General features: G+C 37.8%; 1 protein-coding gene across 4 annotated transcripts in view; it reads right to left on the bottom strand.

Moving 5' to 3' along the window:
* Positions 1-4277: 4277 nt before the first annotated feature.
* Positions 4278-19076, bottom strand: part of col21a1 (collagen, type XXI, alpha 1) — a 30426-nt gene continuing 15627 nt past the window's right edge. For all 4 annotated transcript variants that reach the window (XM_028469040.1, XM_028469036.1, XM_028469038.1 and 1 more), the window contains 20 exons: positions 18660-18713; positions 18508-18561; positions 18381-18434; positions 16127-16180; positions 15983-16036; positions 15839-15892; positions 15499-15552; positions 12659-12703; positions 12528-12581; positions 12392-12445; positions 11615-11668; positions 8906-8977; positions 8518-8553; positions 8374-8418; positions 6108-6140; positions 5874-6020; positions 5713-5767; positions 5444-5635; positions 5290-5367; positions 4278-5206 (listed from right to left, as the gene is read on the bottom strand). In XM_028469040.1, the coding sequence (XP_028324841.1) occupies positions 5019-5206; positions 5290-5367; positions 5444-5635; positions 5713-5767; positions 5874-6020; positions 6108-6140; positions 8374-8418; positions 8518-8553; positions 8906-8977; positions 11615-11668; positions 12392-12445; positions 12528-12581; positions 12659-12703; positions 15499-15552; positions 15839-15892; positions 15983-16036; positions 16127-16180; positions 18381-18434; positions 18508-18561; positions 18660-18713 (1431 nt within the window). In that variant the 3' untranslated portion in view covers positions 4278-5018. The remainder of the gene's footprint in view (positions 5207-5289; positions 5368-5443; positions 5636-5712; positions 5768-5873; positions 6021-6107; positions 6141-8373; positions 8419-8517; positions 8554-8905; positions 8978-11614; positions 11669-12391; positions 12446-12527; positions 12582-12658; positions 12704-15498; positions 15553-15838; positions 15893-15982; positions 16037-16126; positions 16181-18380; positions 18435-18507; positions 18562-18659; positions 18714-19076) is intronic.

Here is a 19076-nt window from a genome sequence, read left to right as displayed (position 1 = left end):
GTCTTCAAAATCAATCCATCCCCATTTTCTGACGAGCTTGCTTTTTCTTTCAGGGTCACAGAGAGCTGGTGATATCTCCAGCTCTCATTGGGCGTTAGGCGGGGGTACACCTTAACCTCCGTGCTGAGATTATAACCCTAACCCTAACATAATCCAATAAACAAACAAAACACGTGTCCGTTCACTTTGAAAACAAAAATTAATTATTTTATTTTTTAGAAAAATTCATTTTTTGGTAGTGCGCATGTGCATATATGCGCATATACAATCTCAGTACAATGTGAACTCAGTACATGACACTGGTCCCAGGACGATTTTACATTCCACTCACAAGCATGTCAAAAGTTAAACTGAAATAAAAGCATGGTTATTTTTAAATTAAATGCATGTTTTGTATTTTTTATTTCCCAAAAATATCATATTGTTCCTGTGATCTCATTATCATCTATTGTATTGTATCGTGAACTCGCCCCACCTCTAATTATTACTCCTACATATCTCTATGGTGGAATAGCATTTCGACCCAATGTTTTAGTGCTTAGTTATGTTTCGTCCAGTTCTTCGTAACGTTATGACGTTATTCCTAAGAAGAGCTGGAACAGGACGGTGAACAGTTATGGGACTATGAAAATGCGGTGTCCGCAGCATTTGGACACCAACATCATGTGGAAGACATCCTAAAACAGGTACATTTACACCACCATCACATTGATCGGATGCCTTGAAGCTCATAACACCAGTCAGCAGGAGTTACGTCAATGAAGCACATCCTTGAGTAATCACTATGTCACAGTTAAAACATGCATATACAGCTTCTAAACCACCTCTCATTCCTACGACTAGTAATAACAGCCTTTCTGTTGAGCTGTCTTTATCATTTGGGATGACTTATTTTTGAGGTCAAGGAAGCAGCATTGATTTTAACATGAAATACCATTTCTTTCATAAAATGTTCAAAGCCGTGGAAGTTCAGAAAATTGTCTCCTACCATTTTCCGCAGCAGTTGGCTGAATAAACCATTATTATGTTGTTTATCTTGGCTTGCCTTTCTCTGTGTGGGTAAACTGGCATCTTGCGTAGGGTGTGGTGTGCCTTGCACCCTGATTAAGCTGTAATACGCTGCTGTTCCCTTATAGGAAACCAGCATTCATAACCTTTCATTTCTTACTAACTTTACAATAACTGGGTGATAAATGTGCCTTTGAAGGGTGTATCACTATTACACTACGATACCAGAAGTATTCACTTACAATACAGATGTTCTAATCACTTTTAGGCCCAAGGGTGCATACAATTATGCACTAATATGTAGACAGCTTCTACAATTTTTGTAAAAAAAAATAAAAGGTTGGTTTAAGGAGCTTATAGTGAGTCAAACTAATCTACTCACAAGGACATTTCAAAGGCTGCAACCAAATATTCCACAGGTAAACTCCAGTGTTTTTATGATAAAGTGGAAGCGATTGGGAATAATTTAGCTAGTGAGATCTATGTGAAACAAGTTGCTTATGTTTTCAACTTTCTGAAGTCAATCGCTATTGACCTGGAAACATCATGTAGCCTTCAGATTAGCTTCATGGAATGGGTTTGATTGGCCAAACGCCTGCATTCAAGCCAGACATCACCTAATGCAATGTAAAGTGTCAGATGCAGTGACGTAAAGCTGTGGAGCAAAGGAGAGAAAGTAATTTGTTAAAAATTTAAAAAAAAATGGTGTGGGGGGGATTATATCTTTCAGTTCTATTTTTTTAGCACAGCAAAACATTTCGGACAATTTCATGTTACCAAGATTTTTGGATGGCACTAGGAAGAAAGGGCCAACAGAGTCCTGACCTCATATTAATACCTTTGTAATGAATTACAATTACGACAGCAAAGAAGGCATTTTCCTTTAGTGTTTAACCTCACAAGTGTTAAAAATCCCATTGAAAATTTTGATTTTACGCCTGCAAAAAGTGAGCTGATGCCAAATGAAACCCTGTGGATTAAGAATAGGACATTAGTAAGAATTAGGGCTTCCGCAGGTCATTCCTCCCAATCTGTCACAAGAATGTTTAACATTAGCATAGCTTGAAGTGTTTTTTTTTTCTTTCCCTCATCTATAAATAAAAATGTTCCTCCTTAACCTTACTATGTGTAATATTACTCAGTACTCATTGTAAAACCACACTTACCACTTATTTATGTATTTTTTCTGGACTGTTATCATGACCAATATATATTATTTATTCATTTATTTACTGTACATTTTATTTTTGCCTTCATTTTTCTTTTCTGTATTTGTGTTTGTTTTTCTTGTTTTTCTTGCTGTCTTTGGCTGCTGTCGCGTGTGAATTTCCCAACTGTGAGATAAAATAAAGGATCATCTAATCTAATCTAATCAGTCAAATTTACATACAAAACGTGAATTCTTTCAGTTACATTATATTAACAAAATTCACCAATCAAACATTTTTTTAGTTTATTTAAAAATTCTTTATAACGCTGTTGGATAGCTAGTCTATTTAGGTATAACTAACTATTATTAGATAGTATAAGTTATGTCATTTAGATGATTAACTATTATCTGTATATGGTGTATAAAATGTAATCAAAGTGAGTGTAAAACAAAGCCCTCCATAACCTAACAAACATATTTGAACAAGCCCCACAGCCCCACCTGGCGTCCAAACTCAAAAAGACACAATACTGGTGAGCTTTGAGATTCTCCACAGCTGGGTATGCCTTTAACTGTGTTACCAATGGTTATTTAGACTTTTCCCCCATATACACAGCCATGACATTAAATACATCCAATTCTAAGTAATGACACGGTCATGCGTCGGCCCACTTTTTACAGCTTTACCACTAATAGTGTTCACTCTGTTTTATTTGGTTGCAGAGACTTATCCATAGCCCAGTGCTTTTTCCTTCATGCACTGGTGCAGTTATAGTTGAATTGGAACTCCAAAATTCTTCCCACAAAGTAAGAAATATGGAATTATCTTTGTGTGCTTAAAAATGAAATATTTCACTAAAGCTCAAGGGCAAAAATAAGGCTCCGAAAAAGATTTCTACACTCCATTCCCTGGCCAGGTATTATAGAACTTAGCAAAAAGCTATTACAATACTGTTATCAGGGCAATCCCCAAATTAAAAGACACAAAGGTGTAATTTTTCACTTAATTTGTGCTCGATCACATTACACTATGCTTTACACCCCATGCATTGCCTTTGATTATATTGCTGCTGGGCTATGGATAATAATCTATCAACACTCTATATGCTCACTATTTGTCAAGAGGTCTGAAGGACACAAAGTTTGAAACTTGCAAAGAACTTTGAACCTCCAGCATATTTTGTGCATCATTTGCCAACTGTCGGATACCAATTACTTCCATTTGGGTATTGTGCTATGCAGAGTTGGGGTCAATTACATTTTTTTTTTTATTACAATTACGTCTTCAATTATCCATGTTCACTTACGGTTCACTTATGGTTCCGATTACCGGCCAATTAAAAATAAATTATAAGTATTATGTTTCCCCTGAAAGTCAATTACAATTACATTCTCAATTACTAAAGTTCAATTACAATGTTACTAACTTTTATTCATAGCGTTGTGAAGATTGTATGCGGTTTTCTATGTGTGTACGATGTTGTTTTGGCATCTTCACATTTATATGTTAGTGCATTTATTATAATATCTTATGTAAAAGCTCTACAAATAGCAATAGTTATAAACTATTTGTACAAAACATCAGTTACATTCACAGAATTGTTACTTTGTATCATCCCTATTTAAATAAATTCAATTATATTCTAACTCTAACCCATTAACCCCAAACTCTTCTATCCCACCACCTGTATGAGTGTGATAATTCACTGACAGGTAGTGAGAAAGGTTTATATGAAACATATTTTAATATTTGTTAGCTATACATGTAAGCCATAGACCTGTGATGAGTTTAATTAAATTGTAACTGACAGTTTTTAGTGAATTTCCATGGTAATTACAATTACAAAGTTAATTATCTGAACTCAATTACAATTCAATTGTGATTACAATGGCGACAGATTTTTGAAATTACAATTAGGCCATAATTGTAGTTAATTATCAATTACGCGATTATAATTCTAATTGACCCCAACCCTGGTGCTATAAACAGTTGACTAATAGTCAGTATGAAATTAAATTATATATGATGTGTTTTATATATTATGTAAGCAGCAAATACAGCACAACCTACATTGCAATCTTTGCAAGCTCACAGGCATGAGACAGTACACAAAGTGAACCAATTTTCAGGATATTTTACTTCTAGTTTTCAAAAAGAAAAGTAATAAAAAACAAAATTTAAAAAAAACATAAAATCTGAAAACATATGGATGCTGAAAACACAGTTATGACACTTTCATAAATAACAAAACAAAAACAAAAATCCACCTGGTACAGCATTGATTGGCAAGAATGGGGAACATCAATGTCACGATTCATAAATCCTTAGTAATGACTTTATACATGTTACCTCCTAAAGACTAAAGAAAAATATGTTAATATCAGCTGGAAAATGTTTTCAACAATTCTAACAATTAAAATGAATGCTTGAGGAACATAATATCACAATAAAAGGATTTCTAAAAACACAAAGGGATTTTCTAGATATTAAATATAGCACCTGGTAACTGACTCACTAAAATCACTTTGGACACTACAACATGCTGTAAAGTAACACTAGAGGGCAACATATGAGTGTACCAGCCACGCTGCTACAACTGAGTTTCTGACACTCAGTTAACATGCACAATGTTCACTAAAGCTAATTTAATTTCCAGACATCATAAACTTTGATCAGAGACGTTTACTTAATCTGAAGAATAGAACAAACGTCATGTTGACTGAAATCCCTTCAGTCGAGTCAGAGGAGGTACAGTTTGTTTCTGAGACAAATGAAAGCTGTAAAGATGATATCTTCCTGAGAATGACTGTTTGATCCGTGTCAGTTTTCAACAGGTGCCTGGAGCAAGCTCTGATCAGGTCAATAATTTGGGCCTTTGCTGTATGGATCTCGCCTCATCATGCTACCGTAGCAAAGGGATTGGTCACACACCCCGGGCGCACCAGGAATGCCAGGGTTTCCACTTTTACCCTCTGCTCCATTAGGACCAGGTGGTCCAGGATTACCTGGAGGACCTGGTTTACCATATCCCTGTGGACCCATTGGACCTAAGATAATAGGAGTACTTGCTCAGTTTGTGAAAGCAGGATACAAAAAAAAACAAAAACATTATTGTTTGGTGATTACTGACCTGGTGGACCGTGTGGCCCTTGGTCTCCTATCACTGTTCGCCCAGGGCTTCCCTTCTCACCTCTGAAACCTAGTTCTCCTGCAAGTGAAAGTGTCCCCATTAGAGAATGTTGTGCAAAACTGAGGTATTAGTAATTCATTGCTAATACTTCCACCTTTGAGACCCTGAATACCGGGGTGCCCGGGCCGACCAGGGCGGCCTGGCTGACCCCTGGATCCAGTGAGGCCGGGATGTCCTCTGAGTCCCTGAGGGCCAGATGGACCTGGTGGACCTGGAGATCCAGGTCGGCTTTGACATCTGCTACAGCTACTCTGTTGGTTGCTCAGGATCAATAAAGGCAGCTCAGCTACAAGTATTCACACAAAAAATATATCAGGCGGTAGAACAATACAGAAACACAATCAAAGTACGTCAGACACTTACCTTGAAGAATCTCTCTGCAGATTTGCCGGATGTGGCTATCAGATACTTCCCGTGCCTTTAAAATAAAGTGTCTAATAACGCTTATCTTTACTGACACACGGCTCAGTTTAAAAAAAAAAAAAAAAGGCTCTACAACATTGCACAAGTAGTTTTCTACATACAAGTCTTCCTTCAGGACCAGGTGGACCAGGTGGGCCGATGTCTCCTCGCAGGCCTCTGGGACCAGTTGCACCAGACTGACCCGGCTGTCCAGACCGACCTGCTTGACCATCCTGACCTCTCAGTCCCATATTACCAGTTGTCCCTTTCTGGCAAGAATATAACTTCAGTGTCGGCAAAATAGAGCAAAGGCAACTGCATAAAAGGACAGTTACTACTTAATCAGCCGGACATACCTCCCCTTTCAGTCCCATCGAACCAGTCAATCCCTGTGCATCAATGAGAAAGGATGAAAGGTTACATCAATTGCAAATAAGTTTCTTTTTATGTTTTCACAGGTTTTACTGGGAATTTGAGTGTGCTGAGTGAAACCTGAAACAGTGATCATGTGCAACTACAACTGATCCGATGATGCAGCAACACCCCTAGTGGCTAAAGTAATAAAATAACCCTGCATCACTTCTTTGATATGCAACCAGCAAAGGATCAAACACTTCAACAGTATCTGTGTTAAAAAGTTACACAACTTTACTTGTGGGGATTCAGCTGTCATTAATTGATGGATTTGACAGTCATTCTCATAAAAGAGTGAAGCCTGAATTTCCAAACTTGTGTCCCAGAGGACCACAATAATCCTGCAGTAGGTTTGGGATTTTCCCCGTTCCCACACACTTGGGTACAAAAAGAGGCTTTTTGTGGAACAGCAAGACCCTTTGAACAATATCTGTTGAGTCAGAGCAATGAAACATCTGAAACCTGCAGGATTGTTGCCCTACAGCAGTGTTTCCCACACGTTTTTGTCCCATGTACGACCTCATCCTTATTGTCTTAATGTGAGTAACCCTTACTTAGTTCTGATGTTTTGGTGGTAAAAATTTTGAACATCATGTTTTGATGTGGGCGCACAGTGGCTTAGTGGTTAGCACATCCGCCCCTTGACCCTGGAAACTGGAAAATGGATGGATGGATGTTTTGATGTTTTTTAAGGAGTTAATAGGAAAATGTTCATGTGCATGCAAAAAAATGTCTACTAATGTTAAAAAAGTATACCTCTAATGGTACACATACCCCTGTTTGGGAACCACAGTAGTTGGGACATGTCAGAGTTGGGACATTTCTGCCAATTAATTAGCAAATGCAAACCATGGAAATGTTTATCATCACAATATGAAGGCAGGACATCAGGGCACTGGAGCTAGTCTTTCTCAACAACAGTTGTTTACAATGTGTAATATACAGTATATACCATATTATCCGAGCCCTTATACTCCAATAATACATGATGGGGCCTTCTTGGATTCAACCTGAAGAATCTAGCTAGTGGTGAGTGGGGATCTTTAACTTGTGCAGTGGATGAGCGCATACATGGCACAATGAGACGAGCGCTCCCAAGCTGTATTTCATCACAAAAGTGTCTTTTTGTTAATGAAATTTACTTATAAAGCAACATTTAACATTTGTCTGGATTTAAGTAACTTCTGACCATGGGCAGAGACAGCCATGTCATTTACAGGACTGAATCATAACATTATCTAATCGCTAGAGCGAACATGGGCTCGTCCGTGAATGGTCGCATTTACAGACCTTGTAGTCCCTGTTAGATTACAATAAAAGGGAAGAGATTTGTCATCTTTACAATAAGTATTGACTAGGCCACTGGGAGTGAGGCCCAAGGCCAAGACAGGCTGACTTGATAATACTGTATCATGTATTTCTGCAGTCAGTGCCTTCTCCTCGTCCTTCTCTCTCTTCTCTGTTTCAGGTGTCGTGAAGCTGATGATGGCAGTTCTTGATCTGTGGTTCACGGCTTAACTAGTCTGAGACACTCTGATGTTCTATCTCTCTATCCTGTTCTGTTGGTCCTTCTGTCCACTAACCCCAACCAGTCAAAGCAGATGGCTGCCACCTCTGAACCTGGTTCTGCTGGAGATTTCTTCCTGTTAAAAGGATTTTTTTTCCCACTGTCTCTAAATGCTTGTTCATGTGGATCTTGTTGGGTTTTTTCTTTCTTATTATGAATTTTATATTTTGATAAGCACATTGAGATGACTTTGTTGTAAATTGCGCTATACAAATAAAGCTGAATTGAATTTACAAGCTGTATTATCCATCAAATATGCATACATACACATGCATCCCACAAAAATACACATTAAAAATACATCAACAAATAATAAACAACACATTAAATCTGGGCTAACCAGAAAACAGGGTTGTGAATAAATAATATTCACAAAGCTATATACAAATATTAGTCAAGCATATCTACCATATTTTTCTAGATAAACAAATAATACCAGTGGAAAATTACTCGAGTTCAAGTTTTCATTTAATTATAATGATTTGTCAGTTGAGATTAAAGATAGTTGTTAAGCTGCAACCACAAGCCACACATTTGTTATAATTCCCATTTAAATTCTAGTTAAAAATGCAATACTAGTAAATTTGTAAACATTTTGTATGTGCAGTAGTCATTCATTTGGAATACAATGCAGAACTCACTTGAACTCCTGGCTGACCCTGTTCTCCAAGGTCACCTTTCATTCCCTAAGAAGTAAATCATTGTGTCAATAACGTAACAAAGTTACAGCACATTAATGTTTGACAGCATATTTACTGATGGTTTGAATTTCCTTTTAATCTCACTTTTTCTCCTCTCTCTCCTGGATTTCCCCTCTGTCCCTAAAAACAAAAGTGAGGACAACAATCATTACATCACAGCATATTTCCTGGCAGACAATACAACACTTACGGATTTTGGATGTTGCAAAATAATATGTTGCCACAATAGATCCTCACATGTGTGTAAGTTACAGGAATATTCCTTTGCACAAGTGTCTACAAATGAGATGAGGTAATAAACTTGTGGAAACACGCTTCCTCTGTCCTTCATGAATAATAAATCTGGTGTGGAACTGTTGTTATGCAGCTTGAAGCAGCTTTACTTAGTGAGCCTTGATAACCAAGTTTATAACCAAGGGGTTTATACAAAATATCATAATAAAAGATATTATTAGAACTACAAGAAAAGTACCTTGGTTCCCTTCAGGCCTGGCATACCCGGGTGCCCAGGTTGACCTGCTTGTCCTGATTCACCTGCTGCCCCCTTGTTTGAACAACAAGAAAAAAATAAATAAAAATCAGTGAAACAGTTAAAACGAAAAAGCACTTTAACAGCACTTGGTTTCTGAATGAATACATTTTCCCACTCTCTCTGGGTTGGTTGAGGTAATTATAGCATTCGCTAATTTAAATAAAAAATAAAGGCACATGCTTTAAATCAGGGGCCACCAACTGTGAGCTACTTCATAGGTTCTGAATAATCCAAAGGGCTACCAGTTAGAAAAGCACTTCCTAAACGCTACATTTTCACGATTTCACTTTAATTAGAGACTAAGATAATGAGGAAGACTATAAGCAACTTATGAAGCTGGGAAACGTTTGAGTTTCAACATTTTAACACTTTAAAATTATAATCTTCCTATTTTCCAAGCTGCTAAAAAAAAAACTTTTAACTAATTGTATTACATAACGTTATTGTAAAATGTAACAAATATGTCATATTTTATGAAAATCCACCTTGCGTTTTTAAAAATATATCTTTTGTATCATATTATATATAACATACACCCAATCAGCAACACTTAAAAACATCTGTCACAATGTTTCAATGATAATAAACTATAAACTAATTATATACTGTAGTAGAACACCAACATTATATTCAAACACAATTCATCATCTACACATAGCTCTAATGGGCTGCAATGGGTGAAGTCCAGTCAGACAAAGTTGTGCCAGGAACTCATTGTAAACCCATTACATGCACTGCTCACACTGCTTACACACCATTTACACTGATGTCCACCCCATATTCATTCTCATTCCACTGAATTCCTGTATCATGTTTTTCTGCAGTCAGTGCCTTCTCCTCGCCCTTCTCTCTCTTCTCTGTTTCAGGTGTCTTGAAGCTGGAGTTGACAGCTCCTGATCTGTGGTTCACGGCTCAACTAGTCTGGGACACTCTGATGTTCTGTCTTTCTATCCTGTTCTGTTGGTCCTTCTGTCCACTAACCCCAACCAGTCAAAGCAGATGGCTGCCAGCTCTGAACCTGGTTCTGCTGGAGATTTCTTCCTGGTAAAAGTTGTTTCTTCCCACTGTCGTTAATAGCTTGTTCATGTGGATCTTGTTGGGTTTTTTCTTATTATTATGAATTCTGATAGTGCTTTGAGATGGCTTTGTTGTAATTTGCGCTATATAAATAAAGTTGAATTTAACTGAATTTAATTTAATATTAAAATTTTATAAGGTGCAACAATATTTAACTCTACTAAGCATAGACGGATTAGCGCATGGGCAAAATTGGAACGCGCCCAGGGCCTGAGTGCCAATGGGGGCCCTTGACGTTCAGAGATTTTTTTTTTTATTTAGAAAATATATTTGTATGAGAATTTTTGTGGTTTTGAAAATGCAGTATGATAAAAAAAAAAATGATATAATAATTTTTAATATTAGATCATTTATGTGTGATACTTGATGACGTACATGAAGAAATGCCCTCTCCCCCTCCCCACTCTCCCGTGAGTGTGGAGGGGGGATTGACCAATCAGAAGGGAGAATTGGAGACAGAACGCTGAGTGTTTAGTGCACCAAACCGGTGTTATAGGACCAAAACAAGTCATTGGTCTGGACTGTAAAGGCAGCACGCTGAATTTGCCTCCACAGTTTTGTTGAAAAAGGTTGATAGAGTCATTTCTGAACAAAAGGAGTAATGGAGATTACTTCTCTTTGATTACAGCTAAACGTTATGTGGAGATTATAGATTGAGAGCTGACAGCTGATGCAGAGGCCAAGCGGTTAATATATTTTTACAAAATCGACAATCTGTAAAATGTGACAAAGCAATAAAACAATGAACACGTATATAATCTGTCTCATGAAAATAAATAAACACTTGAGATCAGCGCAAGTCGTTTGTGCATCTGTAGTGGCAGATTTGAGAAGTTGTAGCAACATAGTTGTGGTTGTAAACGATAATTCGCACGAGCAATAAAAAAACATCTACACATTTGTGAATATTTTTTCTGTGACTTCACATTCAAATCACGCATGTGTGAATAATTTCTTTGGGTTTAAATCTTAAATCATTATTTGTGACATGAAATTTATTTCCCGTGTATATAGATTTTTTTTAGACACAAGCTCACATCACATTCTACAAGCTCTCTCATTTTGCATGTACCTTCATACTAAAGCTGAAATCATGATGCTTCTGATTCTGATGTGTAATTAAGAGGCGCCTCAGGAAGCACAGAGAGCTGCGCGTCCCCGTGGCGTCAATGTGATGGGGAGAGTTTCTCAGTGCACACACAAAAATGGTTTTACACATTGCAATTCTACATACACGGATTGAAACACAAGCACACGGATCAAGGTACAGACACACAGATTGTGCACACAAAAATCGGTTTGTTACAAAAATGGCCCAGAAGCCGCCCGTGGGTTGTGCCGAGGGCCTGTGGTCATGATGATCCTTGATCCGTCTATGCTACTAAGTACTAACTACATTTGTCATATGTATTTATCTTTTTGAGTTTGAATCCTGGAAAGTAAATCAGATTATAGATGGAGCTCATTGGTCACTAGAGCTCCTGAGGGCACCTCACATGGTCCATGCGGGCCTGCCTGTGTGCACGGGCACCGTGTTGATGACCCCTGCTTTATATTAACATGGAAATTTACCATCAATCCAGGGGTTCCTTGTAAACCAGGACTGCCGGCGTCACCTTTACTCCCCTAGATTAGAATTAAAAATGTCTAGTGTTAGCAAAAACACAAAACAGAATTGGGATTACATCCTATCATGCATCATCGGAGATTTCACCTATAATAAATTGTCATTAATAGTTGCAATAGTGTCTCAAACATTGCATGCATTAGTCTGTTTTACCCTTTTATGATGTTTTTCCAGATTCAACAGCTTGACTCTTTTTTTCTCGATCATCTTTTATTATATCTAGTCAAACACGTCTCAGTAACAACAGTCTGAATTAAAGCTATTAAATCAAAAATATTGCCTTCTTGTTCATAAACTAGACTTTTAATCGTGGGCTTCGTACCAATACACATTAGCTTGTTAATGTCTGATCAGCTAATGAAATTTAAGTAGGAGACAGAGCGTACAATCCAGACAGGCCCACACTGCTTACATTTCCCCCGAATTCCAATGACGAACCTACAATGGCTCGCTCATGGCTTTAATTAGATCCTCTGGTGTGCCAAGAGACTATTACTAGTACTGAAGTGTTCGTTAATACACAAGTGATGAAACAAAGCACACAATGCCACTAACCATTGCAGCCTTGCAAACATGATCATGTATTTGCACTCTGAAGATAGTAGGCCTACAAGCTGTACCTTATAGAACACAGCCTCAATCTGCACTTATCTATGAGTTGTTGTGAAAGACACTCAGTTATATTGACATCATGTTTGAATTTCATTCAATAATGTACTTGCCTTTGGACCAGTTGATCCTTTTAGACCAGGAGTTCCAGGTAAACCCATTTCACCCTAAACAATAGTGAAGTAGTTGAATTTTTATCATGGATTGACTCTGTTTACATGCTGATGTGTGATCATCACAGCTTCTTACAGGTGGTCCAGGCGATCCCTTGAAGCCCCTCGGGCCAGGCTCTCCTGCGTCCCCCTTTAGTTAGATTTCAATTCATAAAAGCCTTAAATACTCATTGATTGTTCACATATATAGTGTAAACAAGGTTGTACCTTCAGTCCATTGATGCCTGCAATTCCGGGCAAACCAGGCATTCCCTGAAAGCAACAAAGAGGATCATCCTATTTAATTGGCATGTGGTTCATATGTCAATGTGACTGTTGTAAATTCAGTAAGTAGGTAAGTAAACTTTATTTATAGAGCACTTTTCACAGGTAAGAACCACAAAGTGCAGTACAAACATTTCAGTATCATCTCGTCCAAAGGAAACATGGAAAGACAGTCGCAAATAACATTGGAGACAAAACGGGAGAAGTGAGAGGAAAACGGCAGGTTTTTAACTGAATTTGGAAATAAAGTACAAAACCAGGAGCATCAGATCTGTAAAACATCCATGGTGAGATTGGGACACAACCTTGAGCTGGCGTGTCGGGGGAGGCCAATTGGTGATAACGATTTGTTTTTGAATCAGGCTAGCACTCTTTCAGTAGCCTTGAAGTTTCTGGTGACAGTAAATCCAGTAATGTGGCATCAAACAGCAGTTGGCCGAGATATTCTCTCCATCCTTTCCAAGATCGATTTGAATCCATGCAAACGTTCCAAAGTAGCCTCCTGCTTACTTTTGACTTTGTTCATCGTGATAGTCTGAGAGTTCAATGCTCTGCCCCATCCTTCAGAAATGAATGACAGCGTTCCCAAAACAGCTGCCAATGTAATACAGACTTTACGATAGATCAGAATGCCGCCAGCTTCAATCAACAGCATCATTGCTAACAAGATTCCAATCATGCATATATCCTCAACGTCCTCAACGGAGAGTAAAGACAGACACACAACCTTCCACTTGTTCCAAGAATCCATTGTGCATCTGGCTGAAAACGTTCCATCCGGACACGCAGGCTCACCTCTGCCTGGTCTTCTCATTGACAAAATTTGATCAATATCATTAAGAGACCAGCTGAACAATTCCATAACTTTGGATTTTGGAAGAATCCAGAGAGAGTCTCCTATTAGTTTCATAAGACAGCAGACAAAACAAGCAGCGAGAGCAGATAGGAGAGGAAATCAGGAGCAAAAAAATATGACCCCCTTCACCAAGGAGCAGATGAGAAGTGAGCTGGGATTAGACCATTGTGAGACAGGTTAGTTTTACCCTACTGATGACGCGTTGCTGCATAGTAACCTTATTTATAACAACACGATTTTAAAGAATATAGTGTTGTTTAAAGTATTAAACAACACTAGAGTGTTTTAAGTTATCCAAATACCTTACTTATCATCGCTGTTTAAAAAAAAAAATCAAATCAAATTAGAATTATTCCATACATTATGTATATTAAGTATCATCTTGGAAGGAATTTGCTGTCATCTAGCGGCAAACCATATCTTATTGTTGAAAGCAGAAGTTTGTTAGATAGTTAAACACAAAGTATAGCTTCACAAAATGTTATTTTAAATTCATGGTCTATTGTTATTGTTACAAAATCAACAATTGACAACTCACATAGAGAAACGAGAACACAAAAGTAAATCAAAACCAACCTAAATTATTCTTGTATCTCAAGTCATCCGTGCCGGTGTATTAATGTTTCTCTCTCAGAGAGAATTCCAGTGGAGTCCAATCTCTGTTCATTCCCCCATGATAATGACACTTTATTAAGTTAGCTCGGATTGATCTAATTTGAAGTTCAACTCTGACAACATCTGTGTTCAAATTACAAACTTCAGGAAATCATTTCCGAGGGATTAGAATTCAGGCACTGAGTGTAGTTCCTCGGGTACATTATGATATTTTAATGAACAGACATAACATTTTCTGATGACTTTATTTTGGGATACATCCTTTTTTTTTTTTCTTTTACTTTTGCTTATATAATTTTCATGTTTTTGGAAAACTACATCAATAGGGCTTCATGTACAAACCACGTTACATGCCCAGATATCTTTTTAACCCTAAATCAAGAGAGTTTCCAAAAATATGCATTATGAAAATTACTTTTATTTTTAACTGCACAAAGGAAAAAGTTTAAATAGATGGCAAAGCTTTTATTATCCTGAAGTGTGTTCTGTTCAGCATTATGGAAAACCATTTTGGAAACACTTAAAAGATAAATACTTGCAGTTGCATTAAAAATATGTATTGTAAAGGGATTAGGCAGGAAGAAGAACTGCAGACAGAGTCACACAATGATGAACAAGCCCTTAAGGTAAAGAAATCCCCATAGTGAGACCAACCCTGAAGTGTGCAGCATCTTGTTTTAACTTGAGATAATATGGGCGGTATTAATCCTGTCTCTTTAGCAACTTGGCAAACTTTTTTATATTCGTGTGGGGGAAAATGGATCACAGCCTCGTGGAGCAACTGACTCATCTTTTGTAGACCCTTCAGAGCTCTTGGAGCATAAGAACGATCAGCAGGAATGGCTGCCCAGCTGAAACACTTTCTTCCTAAAACAGATTTGCCAAAACACCACCACAATGTCTTGATGGAATACTTTTGCTGCCTTCGATCTCAGCCATGAGCCTGTTATATAACAGGGTTATCCTTGGATGAACTAAAGGGAAATACCCGTAGTTTACAGGGGGGTTTCTGTTCCATTTCCTAACACAAAAATATTAGCAGAGTTTTTTCCTTTTCTGTCTGTTATGTTAGTATTCCTAAACATTTAAAGAGTTGCATGGCATAATGATTGTCTTTATTCTTGATCCCAAAATAGTTTGCCTACTTGTTGAGATCACAGCATATCTCCTCGTGCACATCCTACATGACATTTCCATCTAATCCTTAATGTGTGGAGGCATTTTTTAAGTAGTTGTGCAACATGAACCCACACATCCTGTAAAAGAGAAAACATGTGCACTCAACACAGTGTCAGAGATGTTTACGACTCACAGGGTGGCCTTGCCTTCCATCAGCACCAGGAATACCACCAGCTCCAGCGTCTCCCTTCAAACATCAGTGAAGAAGGAAAACAGTCATTAGTTTCAGTTTGATCTGAAACTCTTTATTTTTGATGCTATCTCTAAAAGACTTTCTACTGCAACAGTAATTTGTTGTCGGAAAAGATTGACGCTTTCTAGAACATTTGTGATGTTTACCACAGAGCTGGAAAAACATGAGAAGGACCCGGGGTTCACTTTCCACATAAACAGCAAAATTTCAGGAAACTTAAAAGTGTGGCCTTTTATTTAGTCTAATTGGGGTTTAATGAACCCTCGCTTGTAATACAGACCTTTTGGCCAGGCCTTCCAGGAAAACCACTTTTGCCATCCCTCCCAGGAAGACCCTACAATCACCAGGAAAAACAGATGTTAAGGACACTTATTTAAAGCCTCCGATTGGACCGTTTTTTTTTTTTTTTGTTTTTTTTACTTACAGGCTCTCCTGGATGACCGGTTGGCCCTGGAGGCCCTAGGCTTCCTTTTTCTCCCTGAAAATATTACAAGAAACAGCTATAAGTTTCATGTTTTCCTTATTGATTTTTGCATTGCAGCTGTGTCAAAGTCTCTGGCGTTCTTACCTCTGGACCAGCTTTTCCCGGTGATCCGGATATTCCGGGAGAGCCAAATGAACCCTGTTTTAAGAAAATCAAGTTAACTGGTAAACATCAAACAGAGTTGGGTTGTTTTAGCATTCACTTGAATACCCACAAAACACTTCTTTATCTTATTCTCTGTGTGGTTCTAATCAAAGATGCTTTGGCTTACAACTCAGCTTTGTTTGCTGTGGGAAACTCCCATCAAACCAAATGAAAGTATCTGTGCTTCATTTGTCTTCTTGCTGCTGTGGGATTTTATTGAATTGTGAAGCAAATCCTTGGGTTTACCAGTCTATAAGCCATCATGGATACAGTTGCTGTGGAAGCAAAGACTGGAATAATTGCTGTGCCCACATTTTAATCTGTGGGTTTGAATATACACAATGTAGCCCCAGTGACAATAAACGGATAAAAGTGAAGGATGAAAGGAACATAAGCAATAATTTCTTGTAAACTTTTATTTCCAACGGTGATAGATGATTATGGCCGCTAGAATCAGAAACTCTAAATACCCTGAGACTGAATCTTGTTTTCCAGTCTTTTCAACACAGCCAGGAAAATGAGATTGAAAAATATGGTCTATTAGGTAATGATTTGGAAATGTAGTATACGAATCCAATTTCAAAGAAAAGTCTATACATGATGGCCAGCTATAGGTGCATGGATGGATGGTTGGGCCAAACTGCCCATAGTTCATTGTATTCTCTGACAGAAACTAGAAGTGCTTCAAGGCTTCAAAGCTATTTTTGAGATTCTTGAACTCAACGTGACTTGTCGACTCAAACTGACTTTGGCTTGAAAAAATGTAGACTGACCTCACAGGCCAACAAAAAACTCCTTTTATGACAACTCTGTAACAAGCCCAGCTTACATATGCACAATAAAAATACCTTCAGGTACACCCTGTAGCACTTTTCTTTTCTTTTCTATCTTTCTTTTTTGTTGGGGTGTGTGTCTGTTTTAAAAAGCACCTTTTTTTAGCCAACATAGTATCTGTTGAGCGAAGGTGATATAAGAACGTTTAGTTGCATTAGAGAATAAAAGTTGCTTGTGTTTGATCTGTCGGTTGTAGAAATATACTCCGACATATTCAAAATGTTAGACGTTAGGTCAAACACATTTAAAAGAGGAATTTTGGTTTATACTGTATATATAATTAAAAACTCACAAAAATCAAAAGATTATTTGTTTCAGGTGATGAAATGAGTAATGGATACTTTTCTTAAAAATTACCTTAACACACATACAGTAGGTGTTCTAGTAGCAACTAAGCATCAAAATCATGTTAGTTTATGCCTTGCTTGGTGTTATTTGTCATACATTACTTCTCCTAATAGCTTCAATTACACTATATTTTACCAACGTGTCCTTTGGTACCACAAAGGACCACCAACGTGCAATTTTTTCTTTTTTTTTTTTTTTTTACTCAATCGGGGTTGAATTACTTTTGAAAAACTTCAAATAATATCATAAACAAGAATAAAAAACATCATTAAAGAGATAGTGAACAACTGGTTTGTTTCATATTTTATCAGAAAGCGTCTAAAAATCAATGACTGGATGAGATCCAGCTGTGCAACAGAGAGAACACTGTCTGCTCCCACAACAGGACACAAAAGGAGACGTTTCTCTGGCCGTCAAGAGATCATCAATCTGCAGCAGCTGTTAAGATAGTCTTACACTGAAGTCAAAGAAAGAGCTTGTGGTTTTCCAATGTTGGTAGGCGTGCCATGAAGAATAAACCCAAATAATATTTGATCACTCTAATTTTGTCTGATTACTATATTTAAGATTTAAGGCAAAATTTTAGCCAAGGTAAAATCCTTTTACTACCAAAAAGTGGGTAAAAGCACTAAAAAAATCTGGGATTCAATGTATAGAAGTTGTGTTTTTTTAGTGTCCCAGGAGAGCGTGCCCTATATTTGCAGCACATGGTTTCCAGGTTGATTGATGCAAGAACGTTCAAATGGTTGGAGCTGATGCGTCTAGCAGGGATTTCCTGTCAACCTATCATCTGATCTCATAAAAACAAAGATTCATCTTGACATTGCGTCGTACAATTTAACAACTTCTCATTCTTTTATAAATATCAGCTACTTTATTCATTTCAAGAGGTCAGAACTTTAGAGCTCTCCTTATGTTGATTTTGACATTTAATAATGTGAGGGGCATCTTTATACTATAATATTGAGCAGAATCAAGTCCCAACGATGAATAAAGAAAATGGCAGCCGCACCTTCTCTCCTGGAGGTCCAGTCAGTCCTGGTATCCCAGGAAGCCCCCGCTCACCCTGAAAAACAGGCAAGTATTTTAGATTGTATCATCTGTTTGAAGTGATGCAAAGTTGTTCTCAATCAATTTACCGAAACACCGGGCTTCCCTTGCTCGCCTTTGTGCCCATTTGCTCCACGTTTGCCCTGGCAGAAGAAACAAAGTTCTAAATGTTCTTCTCTGAATGCAAATCAATGAATTAGATGCTGAAGTAGCTCATTTGTTTGGTTCAGTGTTGCTTTACCTCAGTCCCTGGTGGACCCGGTTGGCCGGGACTTCCCCTACTCCCAGGGATCCCCTTTTGGTAAAGAAAATGAAGTTCTTATGCATAGTTATTCAAGTATCTGAGTCCCATCATCTGTTTGTATGTTCTCAGGCTCATTCAGAGCTGCGGGGATGTTTCTAATGTTTTTGATCATGCTGTAGAACATGTGGTTCTGTTTAGATGGTTTTCATCACACAAATCACTACCATGCCACAATGTTGGCATAATCAGAGCTGTTTTTGTTTACCCACTGGGAAAATTAGTGTTTAAGCATTTATACGAATCTAATTAACATGCTGAGGAAGCCCTAGCCACATTGGGGTCGATGCGCTGGCTCTAAAGAAATATGTCAGATGGTGCTGTTGGTGGTTATGACTGTATGTTTGTATATTGAAC

The sequence above is a fragment of the Gouania willdenowi genome, chromosome 15 (assembly GCF_900634775.1).
Source record: "Gouania willdenowi chromosome 15, fGouWil2.1, whole genome shotgun sequence".
Lineage (NCBI taxonomy): Eukaryota > Metazoa > Chordata > Actinopteri > Blenniiformes > Gobiesocidae > Gouania > Gouania willdenowi.
The sequence above is the reverse complement of the archived record's forward strand: the minus strand, read 5'-3'. Positions and strand labels throughout refer to the sequence as shown.